Source organism: Gasterosteus aculeatus, chromosome 18 (assembly GCF_964276395.1).
Source record: "Gasterosteus aculeatus chromosome 18, fGasAcu3.hap1.1, whole genome shotgun sequence".
In the NCBI taxonomy this organism is placed as follows: Eukaryota; Metazoa; Chordata; class Actinopteri; order Perciformes; family Gasterosteidae; genus Gasterosteus; species Gasterosteus aculeatus.
In genome coordinates, this window is record NC_135706.1 from 15,205,438 (window position 1) to 15,224,517 (window position 19,080).

Sequence of the window (19,080 nt, forward strand, 5' to 3'; positions counted from 1 at the left end):
TGTGAAGCATCTGCATATTTCCTAAGTAGTTTGGGGAGAACGGGTCTGCATGGCACTTCTTGAGAATGTAATGCTACAGATCACTGATCACCTGATTGAAACGTAATCTGCAACATAATTCCCTTCATTATTCACACACGGTAATGTAATGTAATTACTGAGCCTTCCGAACTTGATAGGATTTGCAATTAAAGGAGAATATTAGCAGCATTATTTGCAATTTAAATCACTTTTTTTTTTTTACTTACCTTAATCTCACAGGTGGACTAAATAAATGTGTGTGCACTTTTGTACTCAACCATCTGCTAAAATAATACATGAATATATTATAAATATACATTGATGTTGTGGCATCGAAGCTGCTTCACAAAGGTCCCACAGAACATTTTTTCCATTGCTTCAATTTTGAGCAGCTAACTATAATTTCATTTTTTTTTCTCATTGAGTGAACTCAAGCCGAGAAGATGGGATTTTACCTTCTCCCCCTCGATGTCCTTTATCACACACAGAAATCTGGAATTACTATGATTAAAGACCAATCAATAGATGTGATGAGGCTGAAACGTTTTGAATATGAATGAAAAAAAAATAATAGCACACAGGCAGACAGAAAAACACAAATTTTCCAAAAAGAGGTTTGGACCGAAATGGAAATGGACCAGAAAAGTTTGCAAACACGGTTTCCTTCACCTGTGCTCAAAGTGGGGAGGAAAGTGGCTTCCATCTCGCCTGAATGCAGCGGCAATCAAGGCCTCCTTGTGATGAGCCTCTGCTTTTACCCAAACCCAGAAGAAAGGTCTGAATCGCTACTCATCCCATTAAAAGTGGCGGCCTGTGAATCACAGCGCAGCTCCCCGGCCGCTCTGAGTGGCGCCGCCACAAATTGCAGTAAGTGCATTTCCGCTGACACAGAAAAAGGTTTCTGGGGTCGGCGGCAGAAGAAAAAAAAAAGAACAATCGGCTTTATAACTAAAACATACTTTCAAAGCAGGGGGCACATGCCTCGTCTCCCCCCGGTGTGCGTCGGGCGAGGTTCCTCGGAGTTGCTCTGAGTCGCAGAGTAAACGCCGGGGGGGGGGGGGGGCGGCGGGCGAGATGCAACCGATCATCGGTCCCCGGTGGAGACTTTGGACGAGTGAGGGGAGAACGACGTCCTTCTCCCCCCCGTCGCAACAACGACGCAGCTGCACGTGAAATACCGCCGGACTGCTTTTCAATGAACGGCCGCTTCAGCTTTCGTCTTTCATCCCTTTTCTGCTGAGAACAAACGCCAAACGTTTTCCCTCGTGGCCTCGGCGCTCAGACCTTTGATTCAGATGAAGGCACAAATAAAACCGTAATAAAACGGTCCCGTTCCAGATCAGATCGAATACGCCCACGGATCTGTTATCTACGTTTGCTTGAAGTAGAAAGAGACTTTGTATCTTCTACGGTGTCACCAGACTCCCCCAAAAACACCCAATACAGTGAAAATAAAAAGGAAATACTTATTTTCCCTATTTCATTGAGAATTTTGTTTTATTGTTGTTGTAAGGAGTCATTGGGACGATCGACTTGGTTACTTTATCGGGGACATTTGACGCATCCGACTTAAACACGTGACGTACCTGCGACACGTCACGTGTTTCAGTGTGAAGGAAACAAAGCCGTTGCTTTTGTACCGAAGAATTCTTGTGAGAGAATAACCTTTGTAGAATTACACGCTTCAATTTCAAGTCTTGAAAGAGCAAACTCCATTCATTAGGAAGTCAAACTGATATATAGAGAATGTGAAATGATTCATCTGATTCATAATGAATCCCCCGCGTTGAATAATGTAAACCCTCCTTCCTCACGCTACAGCCGCTGCAATCAAACAATGAACTTAAGAACCGTCTGCATTACCATATTGTTATTAAAACGCAGAGATAATTTATGAACTTAAATATACAATTAATGAAAATCAATGTAAAGTCTTCAGTGCGAGGATAATGGCGTTGACCAAGTTGTGAATTATTCTGTCAGAGCCGCGTGCCGGCTGCTGTTTACGAGGCGACGTAGCGCGCTGACCTTCTCCGCCGCGCGTCCGACGCGGCTGATCAATTCAATATTGTTTCCGTGGTAAAAAAAAAAGAAAAAAGAAAAAAAGAAAAGGCTTATTAAAATTTCGTCCCCAAGCGCGGCGCGTGAGTCCCGCTGTAATGCAAACGATTAATTTGCTGGCGTCGGGCTCGTGTGAATCGCTGTAATGTGATCCACTTTGGAGGGGGGGGGGGGGGCCTCAGGGGCCGGCGTCGCAGGCCTTCTTGACGCAGGAGGGCTAATTAATTAAAAACAATAATCGGGGTAATTCCGCTCATTACTTTCGCCCCGGACGTCAGCTCTTTATCCCGGCGTCGCTTCCTCGGCGAGCCGCTCGCTCGCTGGAGGCGTCGTGGGCCGCCGTACGGGAGGAAACGGGGAAAGCCGCTGCATCTGGGCCCAAAAGGTCGAGCTCCATGACCGAAGCGGGAAGTGGGACGAGGGGAAAACCGCTCTGCACCTCCGTTCCTCTCTCCAGCCCCCCCCCCCGCCCCCCCGGACCACGTCGGCCCGGTCTGACTGAGAACGTCACAGCTCGGGATTTGGCGTTTCCGTCAGAGCGCCGTCTCCCGGGAGGCTCTGCCCCTCCTCCCGCCGTCGCCTCCGCCAGCCCACAGATGCGGCTCCCGGGATTTTAACACATCAAAGCCGTCGGCGTTTGCCAGCGTCGGTGCCGTCGCGCCTCTCTCTGAACCGCGGCATTGTGCACGTGACTCGCCGCCAGAGGCGGGCCGGCTCACGCTGGGACCTGGAAGTGCGGGCGAGGGGACGCGTCTCGGGGGGGGGGGATTGGCTCCACGGCGAAGGCCAAGAGAAAGGACCGACGGGCGGAATGAGGAAACAAACAAAAGCCGGATCGCGTTGAAAGAACCGTTGGCGCTTTTTTTTGGGACGTGAGCTTTGATGTCGCCTCCCAATGAGGGGAGCCGCACCGAGAACACGCGGCAAGATGATTGATTCATCAAGACCGAAATCCCTGATAACTTTCTTGCTTTGAAGACGGCAAACAGATGTCGCGCGAGCTTTGTGGGAATATTACAGGACGGGAAATAATTGCGCTCTCAGAATAAATTGCGCCGAAAGGAAAAGGCGGGAATTAACCAGACTGAATGTGCTTTCGCTTTGTGTGCGAGTGGGAAGGACCAAGGAAGTCGCGGCCGATCACAAAGTGGACGTTGGTGTTTGCGTCACCTCATCTCCCCGTTTTCCCGCCCCGACACAGCGGGGGACCTGTGTGGCAATTGCGCCTTTGCTTCTCGGAGCGGCGCTCGGAGCCCCCGAGACCCGTCGATCGCCTGACTATTAAAGAGGCCGAGCTGGAGAGCCGATATCGATATTAAGCGTGGCCGCTTAATATCGCTCCAAAGTTAAGTAGTATTTCTCAGCGGGTGAAAACCAGACTGGCCATTTCCAACTGGGTCTCTCGACATCTCACCTGCAGATATACGGATGAAATTGGGTTCTTCGGTTGCTGCTCCCAAGCAGCGTTCTGCAGTCTCCAGTCATGGAAATGCATAAATTGGGTGGCTGCAAAGTGAGCAACATTCAAAGAGCTTCACTGTTCCCTCGTGATGATGTGAAGGACTTTTAACACAACGAGGCCTTTCTTTGACAATCGCAGCTTCGTGAAACACCACAAGCTCGTGGTCTCCTTTTACTTGCCGTGTAACATTTTCACACATTGTTTTCTCTTGGCTGTTTTCTGCCGTTTCACCCTTCTGACCTCTAACGTATTGCGCCGCCATCTCATGAAACATCGTCCCGCTTTAATAGTATAACTTGCAGCGAGAAGGTGCTCGATGAAAATAAGAGACTTTCTCCTCCGGCAGTCGGAGAGAGTTCCGCTCGCGCGGCGTCGCTAATCAGATCGGTTCTCCCGTCGCATCGGCGCCGCGACCAGCTGGACCCGTTTCCCTTCGGTTAGTGACGGACACGGGGAGCCAAATCGCGTCGTGGCCGTTTCAAAACCCTTTTTGTTTTAACACGTTCTCAGGTAGAGGCGGCCCCGCTTTACGTCACGTGTGTCTTTCATTGCTCGTAGTTATTCTCTTTCTTCACATGAAGTCTTTATAGTTTTTTTCCCATTTCATTAGAGAAATACCTCAATTTTTCATCTGATAGATGATTCGATCCCAATCTTCAATGAGACCTCTCTGAGGATCTGAAGAAATGATTTGATTCTGGGCTGTTTGTTGTGGCTTCAAATGCAGCGGAAAAATGAGAAAAGAACCTGAAATGATTCGGAGGATTCGCTTCTCGCTGAACGAAAGATAAAAATGTGAAATAATAAAAGCCTTCTTTTAAATTTCCCAACCAACAATGTATCCGCGCCGCGCCGCGCGCTCTTAGCACGAGGCAGCGGATCCGCCCGAGTGTTGCTAATTAAAACGCGGTCCTCTTCGACGCAGAAAGCTTAAGTGTGAACGCCACAGCAGAGAGAACAGCGGCGCTCCAGAACAAACACGAGGGCAGAATGATGCACTAATCTCTGTTGGAAGAAGGACAGAACGGGGGAAGCTCCTCTTCCTCTTTAAGCAAGATGTTGGTAGTCGGTGCGTCACGTCTGGAAACGATGCGGTGTTCTTACTCACACTTTAAAGGCTTGAATACTCTTGAATCCCATGTGTGGATTTAATAAGGGAGGACGTGTAGTTTAGGGGGCAACGCGCTGGTGAACAGGCTCGGTTGCGATGGAAGAATGCTCGGGTTATCTAAGTAGGCCACGAGGAAAACAATGTGCCGATTTTCTATTTCCCATAATCACTTGGCGGAGAACGACGGCGCCCCGCGCGGCTCGCTTTCATTTCCTCCCCGTCCGTCCTTCCCGCTCTCTCTGTTGTCGGCGGAGAGGAACGTCACCGGCTTTGAATCCCTGACGTTCGAAAGATCCCATTCAAGTCTCCGCAGATTGAACACTGGTTGGGGAATAAATTAGCCGCTCGCTAATTAGCCGTCATCTTACGGAAGGGAAGTGGAGACGGGGGGGCGGGCGGGGGGCCCCGGGGGGCATGGCGTGCAGTCTTTGGGGGGGGCTTCTCTGCCATCTTCTCACACACACACACACAAACTAAACTATGTGTGGACATCAGAAACTCAAGCGTTGTGCAGATAATGTTCTGCCCGTAGTGTTTAACAGCGGGGGGGTCGGACTCATTACAGCCTTCAGAAGGGAAATGGACGGGCGCGGCGGGAAAGAAATGTTAACGTGGACCAGAACACAAAGACTAATTACGCTGCGTGAATAAAAAAAAAAAACACATCACACAGAGGGCTGACGCACCACGAGACGAACACGCAACGCACACAAACGCACACAAACGCTACTCACATTGCACGATCAGCTCCACCACGGCCTCCCGGGGCTTCACGTTGAAGCCGTTGTACTGGCTGGTCTGGCAGCGGTACGAGCCCGTCATCTCCCTGGACACATTAACGATACGCAGAACGCCGTCGTAGCTCTCCATCTGCATGCCGCCGTCCGGCATGGGCGCCTCCTTGTCGGCCCGCGACCACAGGATGATGGGCTTGGGCTTCCCTGAAACAAGGCACTCCAGCTCCACTGTGTCGCCCTCGCGGGCCACCAGGGGCGACTTGCCCCGGGGCACTGTCAGGTTGGGGGGAACTAAGAAAGAGAAAAACAGAGGAGGGACTGATATGGGGCTCTAGAAAGTCAGCAGGCGGGGTAAGAGGAAATGGCGACGGCATGGAGGGGGGGGGGGGAGGGGGGGGGGGAGCGAATGAGCATCCAGGTTGCAATGAAGCTCGATAGATGAAAGGGCCGCGCGGACGTTGGCGGCGGAGACCGGGGCGGTCAAGCGTCACGGCAGGGCAGCGGTGAGGACGTTAGACGAAATCAGGCAATGGCGATCGATGAGCAATGCAATGAGTCGTGGCCGGTGACGGTCAATGAAAAAGATCAATAGCGAGGACGTCTCGTGAACTCATCCCAGGGTCTGAACGAGGAGCTAAACGTCCCCCTTCAAACGAGTCGGATAATTGACAGAGAAGGAATATCGGTGAGGCATCCGCGATAGGCCGAGGGGGGGGGGGGGGCTTCATGCAAGGGATCAATTAAAAGGAGTCAAATAAATGAACACATTATTGGTCTTTGGACACCCGAGAGGAAAAGGGTGAGACAGACTTCCTGCAATCAAAATGGAAGTCGACGTTCTTAAAGAAGAGGCTGTTTGGAGCGAAAACGGACGATGAATCACTCAACGTAATCCACCCGATAATCTCATAATCACATTTAATCTACTCTACATCTGCCTGAGAAACTTGGCACCCTTTCGACGCACCGCCACCAGTCAAGGCGATCGGCGTTAGGATGTCATCATCCTCCTCGCCACCACCACGTTCGTCCTCGCCTCACGTTTTCCGATCGCGAGATCGTCAGGGCGGATTCCGCCACAGTCATCGCAAACCTCCACCGCCATCGCGTCCACTTCCCGCCTCCCCTGCATCATCGGCGCGCCCCGTTGTGTATCCCGGAGCATGCAAGACGGGACGCGATGGCGATGTAGCGGTACTGCGGGACGCGTAACACAAAATACGACCCACATAAAACACGTCGCCTTTATTTAACACACACCAGGAGCCTCGGCTGCAGGGAATCAATGGATGGTAATAAAAGAAGCGCAAAGTGCCGAATTGCTGGAAACATTTTGCAGGTTTCTTTGAGTGTGTGTGTGTGTGTGTGTGTGTGTGTGTGTGTGTGTGTGTGTGTGTGTGTGTGTGTTTGGAAAGCGGGAAAACTACCAGGTTGGATCATGCAGTGTGGTTACTCATCAAGCACGCCGGCCAAGTCAATTTGTTTAATTAACAAAACTGGCGAATGGCGCGGGCTCCTACAGAGAGCCGTGTGTGTGTTTTTAGTGCGTTCGCGCGTTTGTGTGCGAGTCCAAAACCTCCATGACTATTTTGCAGGCGCTGGGCCCCCCCCCCAAAAAAAGCGGTTTACAGCCAAAAAGTCGAGGAGTGAAAATTGTCCCAGCAATGATGAAACCGCGTCATGCCTCCATGATGGTTTTTCCAATCACCGCCATTCGGCCCCCGACAATGCGGCAGTTGGAATGAAGTCAATTCACAATGAAGTCCCGTAGTGATGAAATCGGCAGCAATCTCCCCCCCCCCCAAAAAAACGAAGCGAGAGTCCACATTTATGTCTTTGGACTGCGTCTCCGTCTGGGTGGGAGGAAACGACCTCGCTGCTATCTCAATCCTGCAACTGTCAATCATCTCTTTTGTCCTTTTTGGACAAAAGGTGCTAATGTGCTCAAAAAGCCGGAGCCATTGTAGATGAATCAGACCGGAAGAAAAGCTCATTCTCTGGCTGATTCTCAGGCTCCCGCCTGCAAAAGTAAACTCTACGTGTGGTTTGTTACTGACACATCGCGCGCACAACGGTAATGAATGGAGCTCAACGACAACACAATCCTCCCTTAGCGAACATACTCTCGGGAAGCATCTAACGTCAACATGGCAAACGTGTCGGCAGAATAACCCATGTCGTTTCCACGTCGTTTCCACGTCTTGGGATCGGAGTTCGGGGCCATGTGATGAATGTCAGCTCAGTTTGAAGCTGCTTTAGCTGCTAAATGCTACGTTGCGGTCATCCGCTGGCCTGTCGGCCGGTGTGTGTGTGTGTGTGTGTGTGTCCTGAGCAGAAGATCGAAGCCACAACTAAAACATTCTACTTTTGACAGCAGCCATGAACACACACGCGTGGTAGTTTTATTCGTTTCTTAAGCGATTCTGCTAAATATGGGAAATACAGCACTGAAGAATCAATGTATTTCGACGGAGGAAAACGCCGTAATCCACACGCAAAGCCGCTTTAAGCTCGTACAACAGAATGCAACTTTTCGGGCGAGTATTAAACATGTTGGTGTCATTAGAACGGGATAATGAACACCGGTTATTCACAATGCCGTTTGGCACCAAAGGAGCTGTTGGAGCTGTGATCTCGTCAGAGACGATGGCAGGCAGACACTCGTCTCACTGGCGTCCGCTGATTGCTGATTTATTTCCACGGCGCTTCTCCTCCACTTGCCCCAAATGTTTCCTCCAGTCCGATCGGCCTCAGCGGGAACGAAGCTGCAGCCTCTCAGCAGGAAATAACCGGACGTCTTCCACAATAAACAACACCCCCCCCCCCCCCCACTCGTATTTTTGCGGTGACATCACTCCCCATCGCCATGGCAACGCAGCGCCCTCTACGCAGAGTGTGTGTGTGTGTGTGTGTGTGTGTAAATGCACGTGATTGTGTGTCTTCACGCAGCTGGGGGCCCGATGAGTTGGTCACAGTGTGACGGGACTCTCTGCTCCTCTGGGGACAAAATGAAGGAGTCCCAGAGGTCCACGGTGGACGTCTTTGTGAGTCTGTGTGTGTGTGTGTGTGTGTGTGTGTGTGTGTGTGGCAGAGCCGCTGGAGTGCAACAAACAAACACAGATGTGTTCAAATTGGCCAAGTGGGTTGATAGACTGCAGTGACACACAGCTGAGGAAACACACAACTCTGTGTGTGTGTGTGTGTGTGTGTGTGTTTGAATGTCGTTCCGCTGACATCAAACAACTTACATCCTATTTACGTATTTTAAGGACTAAAGGGAAAACTAGTGAGATCTCCCTACAATAGTAACCAGTAGATTTCCGCCATAAATCTACACGAATGAGTTCAATATGGAGCAGTTTTTTTGTTTTGTTAACTGTTCTCCAGAAACATCACAGATGTGCCGCCACATGGTGCCAGGTGGTAATATGGCCGTCCTCGAAGAAGCGGCAGGACCGCGGCGGCGTCTTCTGTTGTCACACGGCAGATCGCTCCCAGCGCTGAGGCAGCTGTCGGGCCCCTTCGGCCCAGTTCACGGCTCCCGGGGCCAGTTTGCGTGTTCCGCTGATCGACTGCTGCGATCTACACGCTCTCACGTGTAATTATTTCAGCTCAGTTCGCAGCCACAAACCTTTTCGTGCCTCTTGGAGTTGTTAGAGGTGATTTCATCCGTTTTAATAAACAGACCAGGGGGACCATTACAACCAATCCCAGTTTAGGTACCACGACTCGCCCCAGCACACGCTACTAACTATCCAAATAATAAAAGATCCATTGATAATAATGGATGTTTTGGATATAATGGATATTATAATGGATATAATGGATATTAAAAGAACACTGACATTCTTTGAAGATGCAAAAGCAGCACACGAGTGGTTTCTAGTGGAAGTTGAACCTCGGCACCCCGACCACAGCCGCCGCCAGGTCGCCGTCTTCGTCGGGGGTCAATTAACTGAACTGCTGAAAACAAGCACGTCGCTCGGCCGCCGGCGCTCCGCATGTGTGGCGCCCACTGCGACGATGTGCCGCTCACGGCGAATCACAGTCAAGCGGACAGACGGAGGCGGGCACCAGAGCTCTGCGTGACCCAACCCGACTTGCCACGAGAAATAAGGGCTGTGCTTTGTGTCTATTAAACCGGATCGCTTTTTAATTCACTAACCTGCAGCGTTTCTTGTGATTGACGGGGACACTGGGTGGTGCCAGAGTCTCGGGTGTGGTCGGGACGCTAATTGGGGAACTCGTTGTGAAAGGATTTATTTAGCTCCACAATCCTAATACCTGCTTTGCCATCATCAATTAGACGGAGAGCGATTCGGGATTTATAAACAGAGACTATTCTCGCATTTGCTTTTAATTCTAGGCAGTGGAATGCAGTGTTTATGGCAATCGTGACACGCAGATATTACCTTTAAATGTTAACGCCGCACCCTTAACAGCTATTAAAATGGATCTCTGAGATGGTCCCAGTGGTGGTTCCAGTCTGGAGCCAAATGCAATTTCAGAGTCAGACCCATAAAAATAGCGATAACCGCATCGCCCAACAATAATCCAGCAAGACGCACCCACTAAACACACCGTTAACATGCAGACTAATGAGGGGAATTATCAGCCAGGTCCCGTTCACGGGATCTCTAATACTCATAACTCCTTTCAGCTTTTTTTGTGTCTTGCAGCTGTTAATCCTGACAGTATCCAAAGGGAAGGTCCTCGTTTTTCAGACTCATGAACTCATGAATAAGTATTCGACGAGAAAAGAAGAGATGCTTATTTTATGAGCTTGTAAATGGTGGTAAATAATAGCGCTGTTTTGCAAAAGGGTGAGCAATCACCGCGGCTGTTATAATTATTATATTTATACATAACAAATACTCTCTTTTATAAGGGCCGAGAATAAGTCTGGAATCCGATGCTTGAACAGCCAGCGAGCGAATCCACTTCTGAGCACTTCAGCAGCACGGAGCCCTGGCAGACCCGCTCTGTAATCTCCCCCAGACACTTTTATTAAGGCTTATAATTGAGGGCCGGGCTTTCTCCCTTCAGGACAACAGGCACAGGGACAAAAACTGGGCTTACGCACCTCGAAACGGGCTGCGAGGGGATGGCGCGGCGGACGCATGAGCAGCTTTAGTCGGCGGGCGCCGAAGAAAGAAAGTTCTCGGATTCAAGGCACCAATCTGGGCGACGGCGCAACGTTTTTTTTTTTTTCCCCTCGAATTCAGACCGGCCACATTCCGGCAACGCGGCGGGAGCAGTTAGCAGCGGAAAAGACGACATTTCCCACGACAGCAACGGCTTCATGTCAATGCAACAACTTATATTTTTCTCAATATTTTATACCTGCATAGCTGACGGCAACAACCAGAGCTCCAAAAGCAATTTCATCGAAGCCTAAATCCGTCATTTCCTCCCATCACAAAGGAGTCAACCATCTCCCCGTTTATTTCCTCAGTCAGACAGCAGCTTTTTTTTGACTTGATTTGAACATTAAAGGGTCTGCGTTAATGCATCGCCGTCACCCAGGCACTCCAGAAGAAAAGAGCGCACTACTTACCAGATAATGAGGAAACAATCTTGGCAGGTGCGATTGATCGCAGCGTTTTATAGCGCCGGGATTATCAAAGGATTATCTCACACGTAATTATGCACCCGAGGTTGACACGCGGCTTTCATGTCCTCGCTGTGGCGGCGGCAGCGAGGTGTGTGCGCGTGCAGGCGGCCGAGACCGAGTTGAGGAAAGGGAAAACGTGCCTGTCGAGTAGTTTGCGTGTGTGGAAAAGTGGGAAATGAAGCTCGCTAGGAACCCAATCACCATTCGCAAAATATCACACAACCTTTAAGTCACTTATCAGGACCGAACACACGCCGGGAAGAATTAAAGCAAACAGACATCTGCAGGAGGCCGACAATCGCCGCGTCTCTGCAGGTCGATCGGGGGCCGCGGGCGTCCGCGGGCCGGCGGAGCCATGGCGGCTACCTCGCGTGCGCTGCCCTCCGATGGGACCTTACGAGGGAGACAAAAAGAAATCCACCGTTCCCGTCCCATCGGGACTTGATGTGACTTTGTCACCAGTAATGCGGAGCCTGCAGGAAGTGAGGGAGTCGGTCCTTTAAAGGCCGACATGCTTTTCAAAGATCGAATGATTTCACTACAAAAGCGCCGATGAATCGAGCGCATGCTGCGGAAAGGCTCCTCGACGTGCCGGGAAAGTGGAGCGATGCGGATCAGACGACGGGTGTGTTGCGTTGTTAACATGCTGCAGGCACGCGGGGGAAGACGATGGAGGTTTAGTCGCTGATTAGTGGGACTGATGGAGTCGGCTTCGCTTCACAATAAATCAAATTCGATGACGGATCCAAATCGTATCCCGTCGAGACGTAAAGGGTCAGTTCACCCAAATCCCACACACACACTAAATGTAATGGTTTTGCCTTCATCGGCTTCATATTTGATAATTTGGCGGTTATGGTACACTGTTATACCACAAGAGAGGTGAGATAGCAGTGAATCATCCAAACATTTGGGTGAAGGGACCATTTAAAAGGAAAATTCACATCTCTGCTACCATTCCTGTCCGTTACACACAACAACCTGATGGCTGCATTACAATCAACATGTAGAACTTTATACTACAGTCCACCGTTTTAGGTGTCAAACTCTTGATTTTAATAATACCACGAATCACTAAGTTCATAAAGGCAGTGGATGCAATGTAAGAGACGTCTTAGAAGACCTGGCTGGATACAATTACAGTCAAACTACATCAAAACTGATAGGATTGGTAGCAAAAAAAACACACCCAAGCCCCGCCCCCTTTTTTCCCATTTCCTTCCACGTGACCCTCAGTCTCTGACGTAGCTGCGAGGCGCCGTATGCGTTGGGGCGGGGGGGCGGGGGGTGGACGCGTCAGTGACGCGATGGGGTGTGAGGCTCACCAGTCGTGGACGAGATGTTGACGTCGATGCTGATCTCGGGAATGCCCCCCCCCTTCAGCGCCGCCACGCAGGTGTACGTGCCGAAGTCGGTGAACTTGAGGTCTATGATGTCCAGGTTGGTGGTGCCGGGCGAGATGTCGGGGTCCGTCTGCGTGATGACCATTCGCTCCGAGCTCCGCAGCGCGCGGCCATTTTTCAGCCAGCCGAACGTCAGCTCCTCCGGCGGAGTCGCCTCCACCTGCCGCGTTCAGCAACCGCGGTTACTCTGTGTGTCTGTGTGTGTGTGTGTGTGTGTGTGTGTGTGTACTCCGGCACCGCAACTGTACCTGACAGGATATCTTGACCTCGCGTCCGATCTGGATGTTGTCGTCGTTGTGGTAGGGGTCAGGGGTGATCCAGAACCGTCCCTTTTTCAGAGCTGCGAGGAGACAAAAAAAACAACTGGATTCACATCTGCACGCGTTCCCTCTGCGAGCGCGCCGCTCATCCTGCTGCCGCTTCTCGAAGCTGATCCCAGAGTCAGGAACTTATGGATTCCTCGAATAGATTTATTCTACTTTGCTCAATGTCCACACTTAACGGTGAATAGACGGCGAACCCGACCCGCCTCACTCAGCTTTCAAACACTTCAAACGCCCTTAAGATGCATTTTTCACTTCGGTGTGGAGGAGGATCATAAAACAGGTATTAAACCACCAGAGGATGAGCAGACCTCGATGCGTAGTCAACAACTGAAGGTTTTTGAGTTTTGTTGATGCGGAATCGCAGGCTGGTTTTGAGGACCAAAGCTTTGAGTCAACATTAATATTGATGGCTGCAGACTGAAGGCTCCTACACGTACTCGCACACAAACACACACACTGTGAAATTGAAGAGATACCTCACAAATTCTCCACCATTTCTAATCCAATTTGGTTTTCAAACTCCATTTTCAAAGCATCGCTCCTCTGAGCAGAAAAAAAAAGAGGATGATTTCATTATAATGCACGGCGTTCTGGTTCCAAACCCGGCGCCGGCTGTTCAATTCATATCCTTCAGCGGGAAAAAAAAAAAAAAAACATGTATGGAAATCACCATGGAAATCTTTTCATCTAGCAATTCTCAAGTGACATTATCATATTCAGTTTGGTAAAAGGAAAATGAAAACAAAACCTGCGTGTCAGATTTAAACACAGGAAATTGAATGTGCAAAACATGGCGCCGCCTGCCAGGCTGCACGTTGACGCCCGCCTGCTCCACATGGTCTTCCTCCTCGCGTCTGAAATCAGCCGCGGCAGGCGGATCATCTCCTTTCTGACACGTGTCAGAAACAAATAGCTCAGGATCACGTCAACACACACACACACACACACACACACACACACACACACACACACATTCGCTGCAAAAGTATTTGCACCCATTCTGGTGTCTGCTACGTTCTCCAAAGCGGTGGCAATTAGCGTAATATGGGAAGCAGAATGCGCCTGTGACCTTTATCGATTATGGATGGAACACAACACGAGGCGCCGCCCGACGCCCACGTTTCCGCTCTGCACAGCTGCACGCGGCCAGCGAGCCAGCGAGCGTCTCTGGAAGGGCCGGCAGAGACGGTTGTTGCGAACAGCCACGTCAGCCAATGAGAGCCTTTTCACAGAGGAACCGAGGAACATCAGAGATGGACGTCCCGCTTGGAGGAGAAACCGGTCAGCAGCTTGAAATGATCCCTGACTCGTTGCTGCTGTTTGAATTGAATTCTAAATCCACTTGTGCTTCCTGAACGGCACGTCTCAAACTTTGGGCCGAATCAAGAAGATGTTTCTGCGTAGATGCGCCCCAATGACTGCGGGAACTGACCTCAGTCGGCCTTTTCGTTGCGCACATCTGTGAACATCTGCTGCATCATTTTGCTGCTTCTAATCAGACTGAAGGAACCCAAATGAATGCACGGACCTTCTGATTGTAAAGTTTGCTTAAGAGCTTTCTGGGCTTCAAGTGATCAAAATGGAGCTAAAAAAAAAAATAAGAGGAGAAGAATGAATTATTAAAAAAGGTAATACTTACATATATTGACTTATTTAACAGAAAGCCAGTGGGCAGAAATAGAGGAGCGATATTGCGACTCCAGTCTTAGAGTTTTTCAGTTCCTTTCTTCAACCAAGAAATGTCTCAAAAATGTAATTATTTTCATTTCATGCTCAATGCTCACTGATTTCTGCTGACCTTTTAAACTCAGACTAGCGAATAAAGGTTCTTTACAACCTGAAGAAATTGGGCTGGAAGAAAAGTTTCGTCTTTAAACGCCTCTAGAATCACACTTGTATGAAATGTGCAGGAATCCCTGCGTGTTCACGGGAGTTTGGAGTCACAGCGACGTCACATTTCGTTCGCCATGTTTTCTGTTGCAGCGTTTAAAGCAGCAACAGCGGGAAATAAACGTTTTGCTTTACAGGTCCACCCAGATGAAGGTCCGCTACACTTCGCCATCTATGATCGTACCAAAATACCAAGTGCTCATCAGAACGTCACATCTATTTCAATCGACAAGAGAAATTAAGTCTGCAACTGACATCTTTTGAAATTGGGTTTGTATTTTTCGCTTTGGACGATTCGGAGGGAAACACACCAATTAAAATAAAGAATCTCCAGTGCTTTTGATTTAAATTCAGATTCCTCAACCACCGATCTTCATTTCTCTTAAACCGGGAGCGTCTGATTTTCTTTTTTTCTTCCCTCTACGTTTCCATCACTTCCTTCTCGCTACGACCTCCCCCACCCCCCCTTTTCAGAGCTGCAGCCCACGTCTGAATGGCCCGTGCTGCATGTGCACTCATGCATATTTCACAATCGCTACCTTCCTCCGCATTCAAACCTACTCCGCTGCAATTTTACCGTGCCATAAATATTGAATAGCTAGTAGGTATTCAGTAAATTGAATACATTTGTGTACACGAGAGATAAGTGGCCATTACTTTCGCTGCTTGTACAAAACTTTGCTGGACCACTGCAGCGGCTAAAAATGGGCCTGCTTGCTTATGCATGGCAGATGATCTAAAAACTGGAGGTATTTTAAAAGGGACTCTGGCGAGAGCGAGGTGAGAAGGGGAAGGTTGAGAGGCCTTTTGTGGAGGGAGGAGGGACGGTGCACTACATCACCCTAACCGGCACCAACTCCTAAATCACGGCTAAAAGTCACATGAATGTTTAACCAGCGTCTGCTCGGGGGAAAACACCACTTTCCAATTTGCTCTGGAGGAATATTGTCTTACAGGTTCCACCACATCATTCATTTCTCACACGCGCGCGCGTGGTACCGCGGGGGGGACGTCTTTAGGAATTAGGGGCAATCGCAGGCGGCATCAGCGGGCGGACGGGGAGCGAGGACCCGAACGCGCTGAAGGACATCAGAGGAGGACGAGGAGCAGACGTTTCTCCAGCTTAGTTAGGCGATTCTCACACTCTTATTTAACCCGGTGCTCCTCTTGGCAACTTAACCGTCAAGTGCTCAAGTCAACTTCTTTTGCACCCAGAGGGGTTTGGTTGCACCGCCGGCGGACTTGCAGCACGGACGGCGGGCTTTCGTGGGCGCGCTGTAAACCGTACACAGTGGCTGCTCCGACTGAGCAAACTGCAGCTGCAGATGTTATCGCGAGCCGCGGGGGGGAAAAGGCCGAGCGCGTGATACGATGCAGACCTTTAAGAGGCGAAGAATGAATAAAAAAACTGTTCTCAGGCGGGAATGAAAAAGCATCTCTGTCCAAGCAACAAAAGGAGAAGAAGATCAAACATTCTTCGGTGTTTGCGCTGCACGTGGAACAGAACGATTCCAGCAGCTCGACATCGTAACGGCAGGCCGGAGCTCGTCTGCTGGTCCGGAGAAATCAGCAGTGAGCACAATTCAAAACGCGCGCACATCTCAGGCTTCCGGTGTAGAAAAATCAAGCCTCGGTTAAAATAAAAACACATCGGCGGGATCACAGCCGCCGCGGCACAAAACACAAGTCAACCTGCGCGCAAACAGCCTCCGCATGAATTATTGATGAATTTAGGAAGCGGGTTTCCTTTTATCACCATCGGAGCTTTCTGTCACTGAACCCGGGCCTGTGACAACACGCCGAGCAGTAAAACATCCACTGTGGGGACATTTAGAGGAGCAACCTCCTCCTCGGTACAACTAAAGTGCAGAGACGGAGCCTCTGCTGGTGCGTCTGTGTGGGTCGGACGTCTCCTGCATCCCATTTTCGCCTATGAGATTGCATTCGGTTCAACGGTAATACAGTTCATATTTAAAAGGCACTTTTTTGGGGTCATTACCAAACAAATTACAGGTTGTTGTGTTTTTTTTAAAGCGCAAAACCGAAGCGCTTTTCCCCGCAGAGAGACCGCATGACTCTCCGTAGCGTTAATGGCCTGGGAGAATAACGGGTGGCCTGGACATGAAAAGCACAGATAATTGCACAAAGGGAAAAAAAAAGCCCCGGTTGAGGCTTCTTCATCTCACACGGCAGGATTACAATAGCACCTCAGGGGAGCTTCTCAGCAGAGCAAAAGCACACGCAGCCCAGACCTAGTGAGTACACACACACGCGTGTGCAGGCCCAGAATGACAACGACACCATGGCATCCACACACACACGCACACGCGCTGCCATACTGCGGGAGAAATGGAGTTTCCCAACGGCAGCCTCCCCGCCTCTCTGCGGGTTCCCACTTCGGCGTCATTATCCCGCGCTGCACTCGCCGGTTCATCTCGTCCCGCCCCCCCCCCCCCCCCGTGGCCTCTCTAACCGCCGCGGCTCAAGGTCAAACACCGAGAAAAGGAGCATGAGCGTTTGGGCGCCATTCACGGCTCGCTTTGCAAACACCTTCCTGTTTCCCATTATCGCCTGCGTCCACACATCACACCCACCTTTACACGTCCACCTTTACACGTCCATTCCGTGGCAGGACGAAAAATGAGTCCCAAGTGTTCAGCTCTCAACCCCCGGCTTTGATTTACGTCAAACGGGATTCACATGCGGCGAACGCACAAAGACAACGGAGACATTCGCGCCCGCGCCGCTCCTGGTCACCCAGCCATCAGATCTGCCATTCATGAATGGAAATGTATTCAGCCTCCAACCTGAATTTATTCCAAAGCAAATTTGACAAGGGTCATTCACATGTTGATCCACATGCTGACGGCTGGTTTCCTCCCCAGACACGTCGTGGAGGTTTGTCTCCCCAACAAACAGTCTAGATATAAAACGTCGGGGGGGGGGGGGGGGGGGGGGGGCTCACACTGAAAGCTCACACTGAAAAATATTGTGCTTTTGCAGAATTCGGGAGTAACTGAGTGTGGATTGGGGCCGCAGTGATGGATGTCTCCGGGTTTGAACGCTTCACACCTGAATTCATCAGGAGCCCCCGCGGGAATCGTCGAGAAAATCCGACGCCAACACGGCTGCGCTTGATTTTCAATCTTCGATACAGCGGCGCTCATTTCTCTACATCACAGAGCGTGGGAGGGAGGGGGGGCGAGAGGGGGGAGTCATTGCTTAGCGGGAAGACGGGAAGCACACACGCTCGCCTGTGTGCGGGGGGGGGGACACGTTGAGAAGAAAATGCCGGAGGAGACCGCGTCGCAGCGGACATGGGAGGACAGAACGGACTCAAGTGGGCCGGGGGGGGGGGGAGTCAGGGTGTCGACCTGCATCCGAAGGCGCGAGGCGGACCCTTGGTCCATGAGAAGGATCCGGTGGGGGGTGGGGGGCTGGTTCGGCGCTGGAGACGGCCAAGCCCTGGAAGGCAAGTGTGGCTGGTGGGACAATATGTCCAGAGACACGACCATCTGCTGGGGAGAGATGTGGGTTTCCACACACACACACACACACACACACACACACACACACACACACACACACACACACACACACACACACACACACACAGCCCCCGATGGCAGCGGCGGTTTGAGGGGGGCTTCTCAAGGACTGGTTGAACGAGCTCTGCAGCAATGAGGCCACAGGATGACCTTGCAAAACACGCACAATTAACTCCGTGGAGAGGAACCGAATCAACACGCGCGGCGCGCAAACACGAATATTAAATGGCAGCCACACATGCAGACGCCTGCAAATTATGAGGAACAGCAGCTCTTCGTCGCCACACGTGCTTCAGCAATTAGCAGAGCGTTCATTTCTATTCATTTTGTGGCCCGCAGTCGGGATTTTTGTGAAGAAAATGTTTTGTGAACAGAAGTACTTTCACCTCTCTTCTCTGCAAACACACACACACACACACACACACACACACACACACACACACACACACACACTCCACGTCCACAAACAAGCAAACAGCCACTAAAGTCCTGTGGCCTGGAGCCGGGCTTAACCCCGTTCAGTTCCCCTCTTCTCCTCACTTCAAAGTACCACAACTGCAGGAAGTTGCCAGTGGAGCGACGGCGCTGAAACTCTCGTCGAAGACAATTAAAAGAAACACACAATTTTCATGGGCAAATACGAGTGATTCTAATTAAAAAAAACGAGCCGACGTGGCGAAGACGCAACTTGGGAGATTTACAGGAGAACAAAGCTCAATATCGGTGCTTAATTCCTACCCGGTGAGAATTAATTAAGAATAAAAGCCACAATGTGATGCATAAATGTAACACACACACACACACGTACATACATCATACACTTCTGTAGACGATGCGGTTTATTAACGCACGCGTCGCGTGGATCCAAAAAGCTCCCTTTGCCTGTGCGTTTGCCTCGTCGGCCCCC

At 50.5% G+C, this 19,080-nt stretch overlaps 1 protein-coding gene across 4 annotated transcripts in view; it reads right to left on the reverse strand.

Moving 5' to 3' along the window:
* Positions 1–19,080, reverse strand: part of LOC120808129 (MAM domain-containing glycosylphosphatidylinositol anchor protein 2) — a 106,680-nt gene that overhangs the window by 26,368 nt on the left and 61,232 nt on the right. For 2 of the 4 annotated variants that reach the window (XM_078093622.1, XM_078093623.1), the window contains exons 7-9: positions 12,658–12,749; positions 12,332–12,569; positions 5,390–5,683 (exon numbers count right to left, since the gene is read on the reverse strand). In XM_078093622.1, the coding sequence (XP_077949748.1) occupies positions 5,390–5,683; positions 12,332–12,569; positions 12,658–12,749 (624 nt within the window). Of the gene's footprint in view, positions 1–5,389; positions 5,711–12,331; positions 12,570–12,657; positions 12,750–19,080 lie in introns of all 4 variants that reach the window. The other 2 variants (XM_078093621.1, XM_078093620.1) reach the window with 1 other exon arrangement.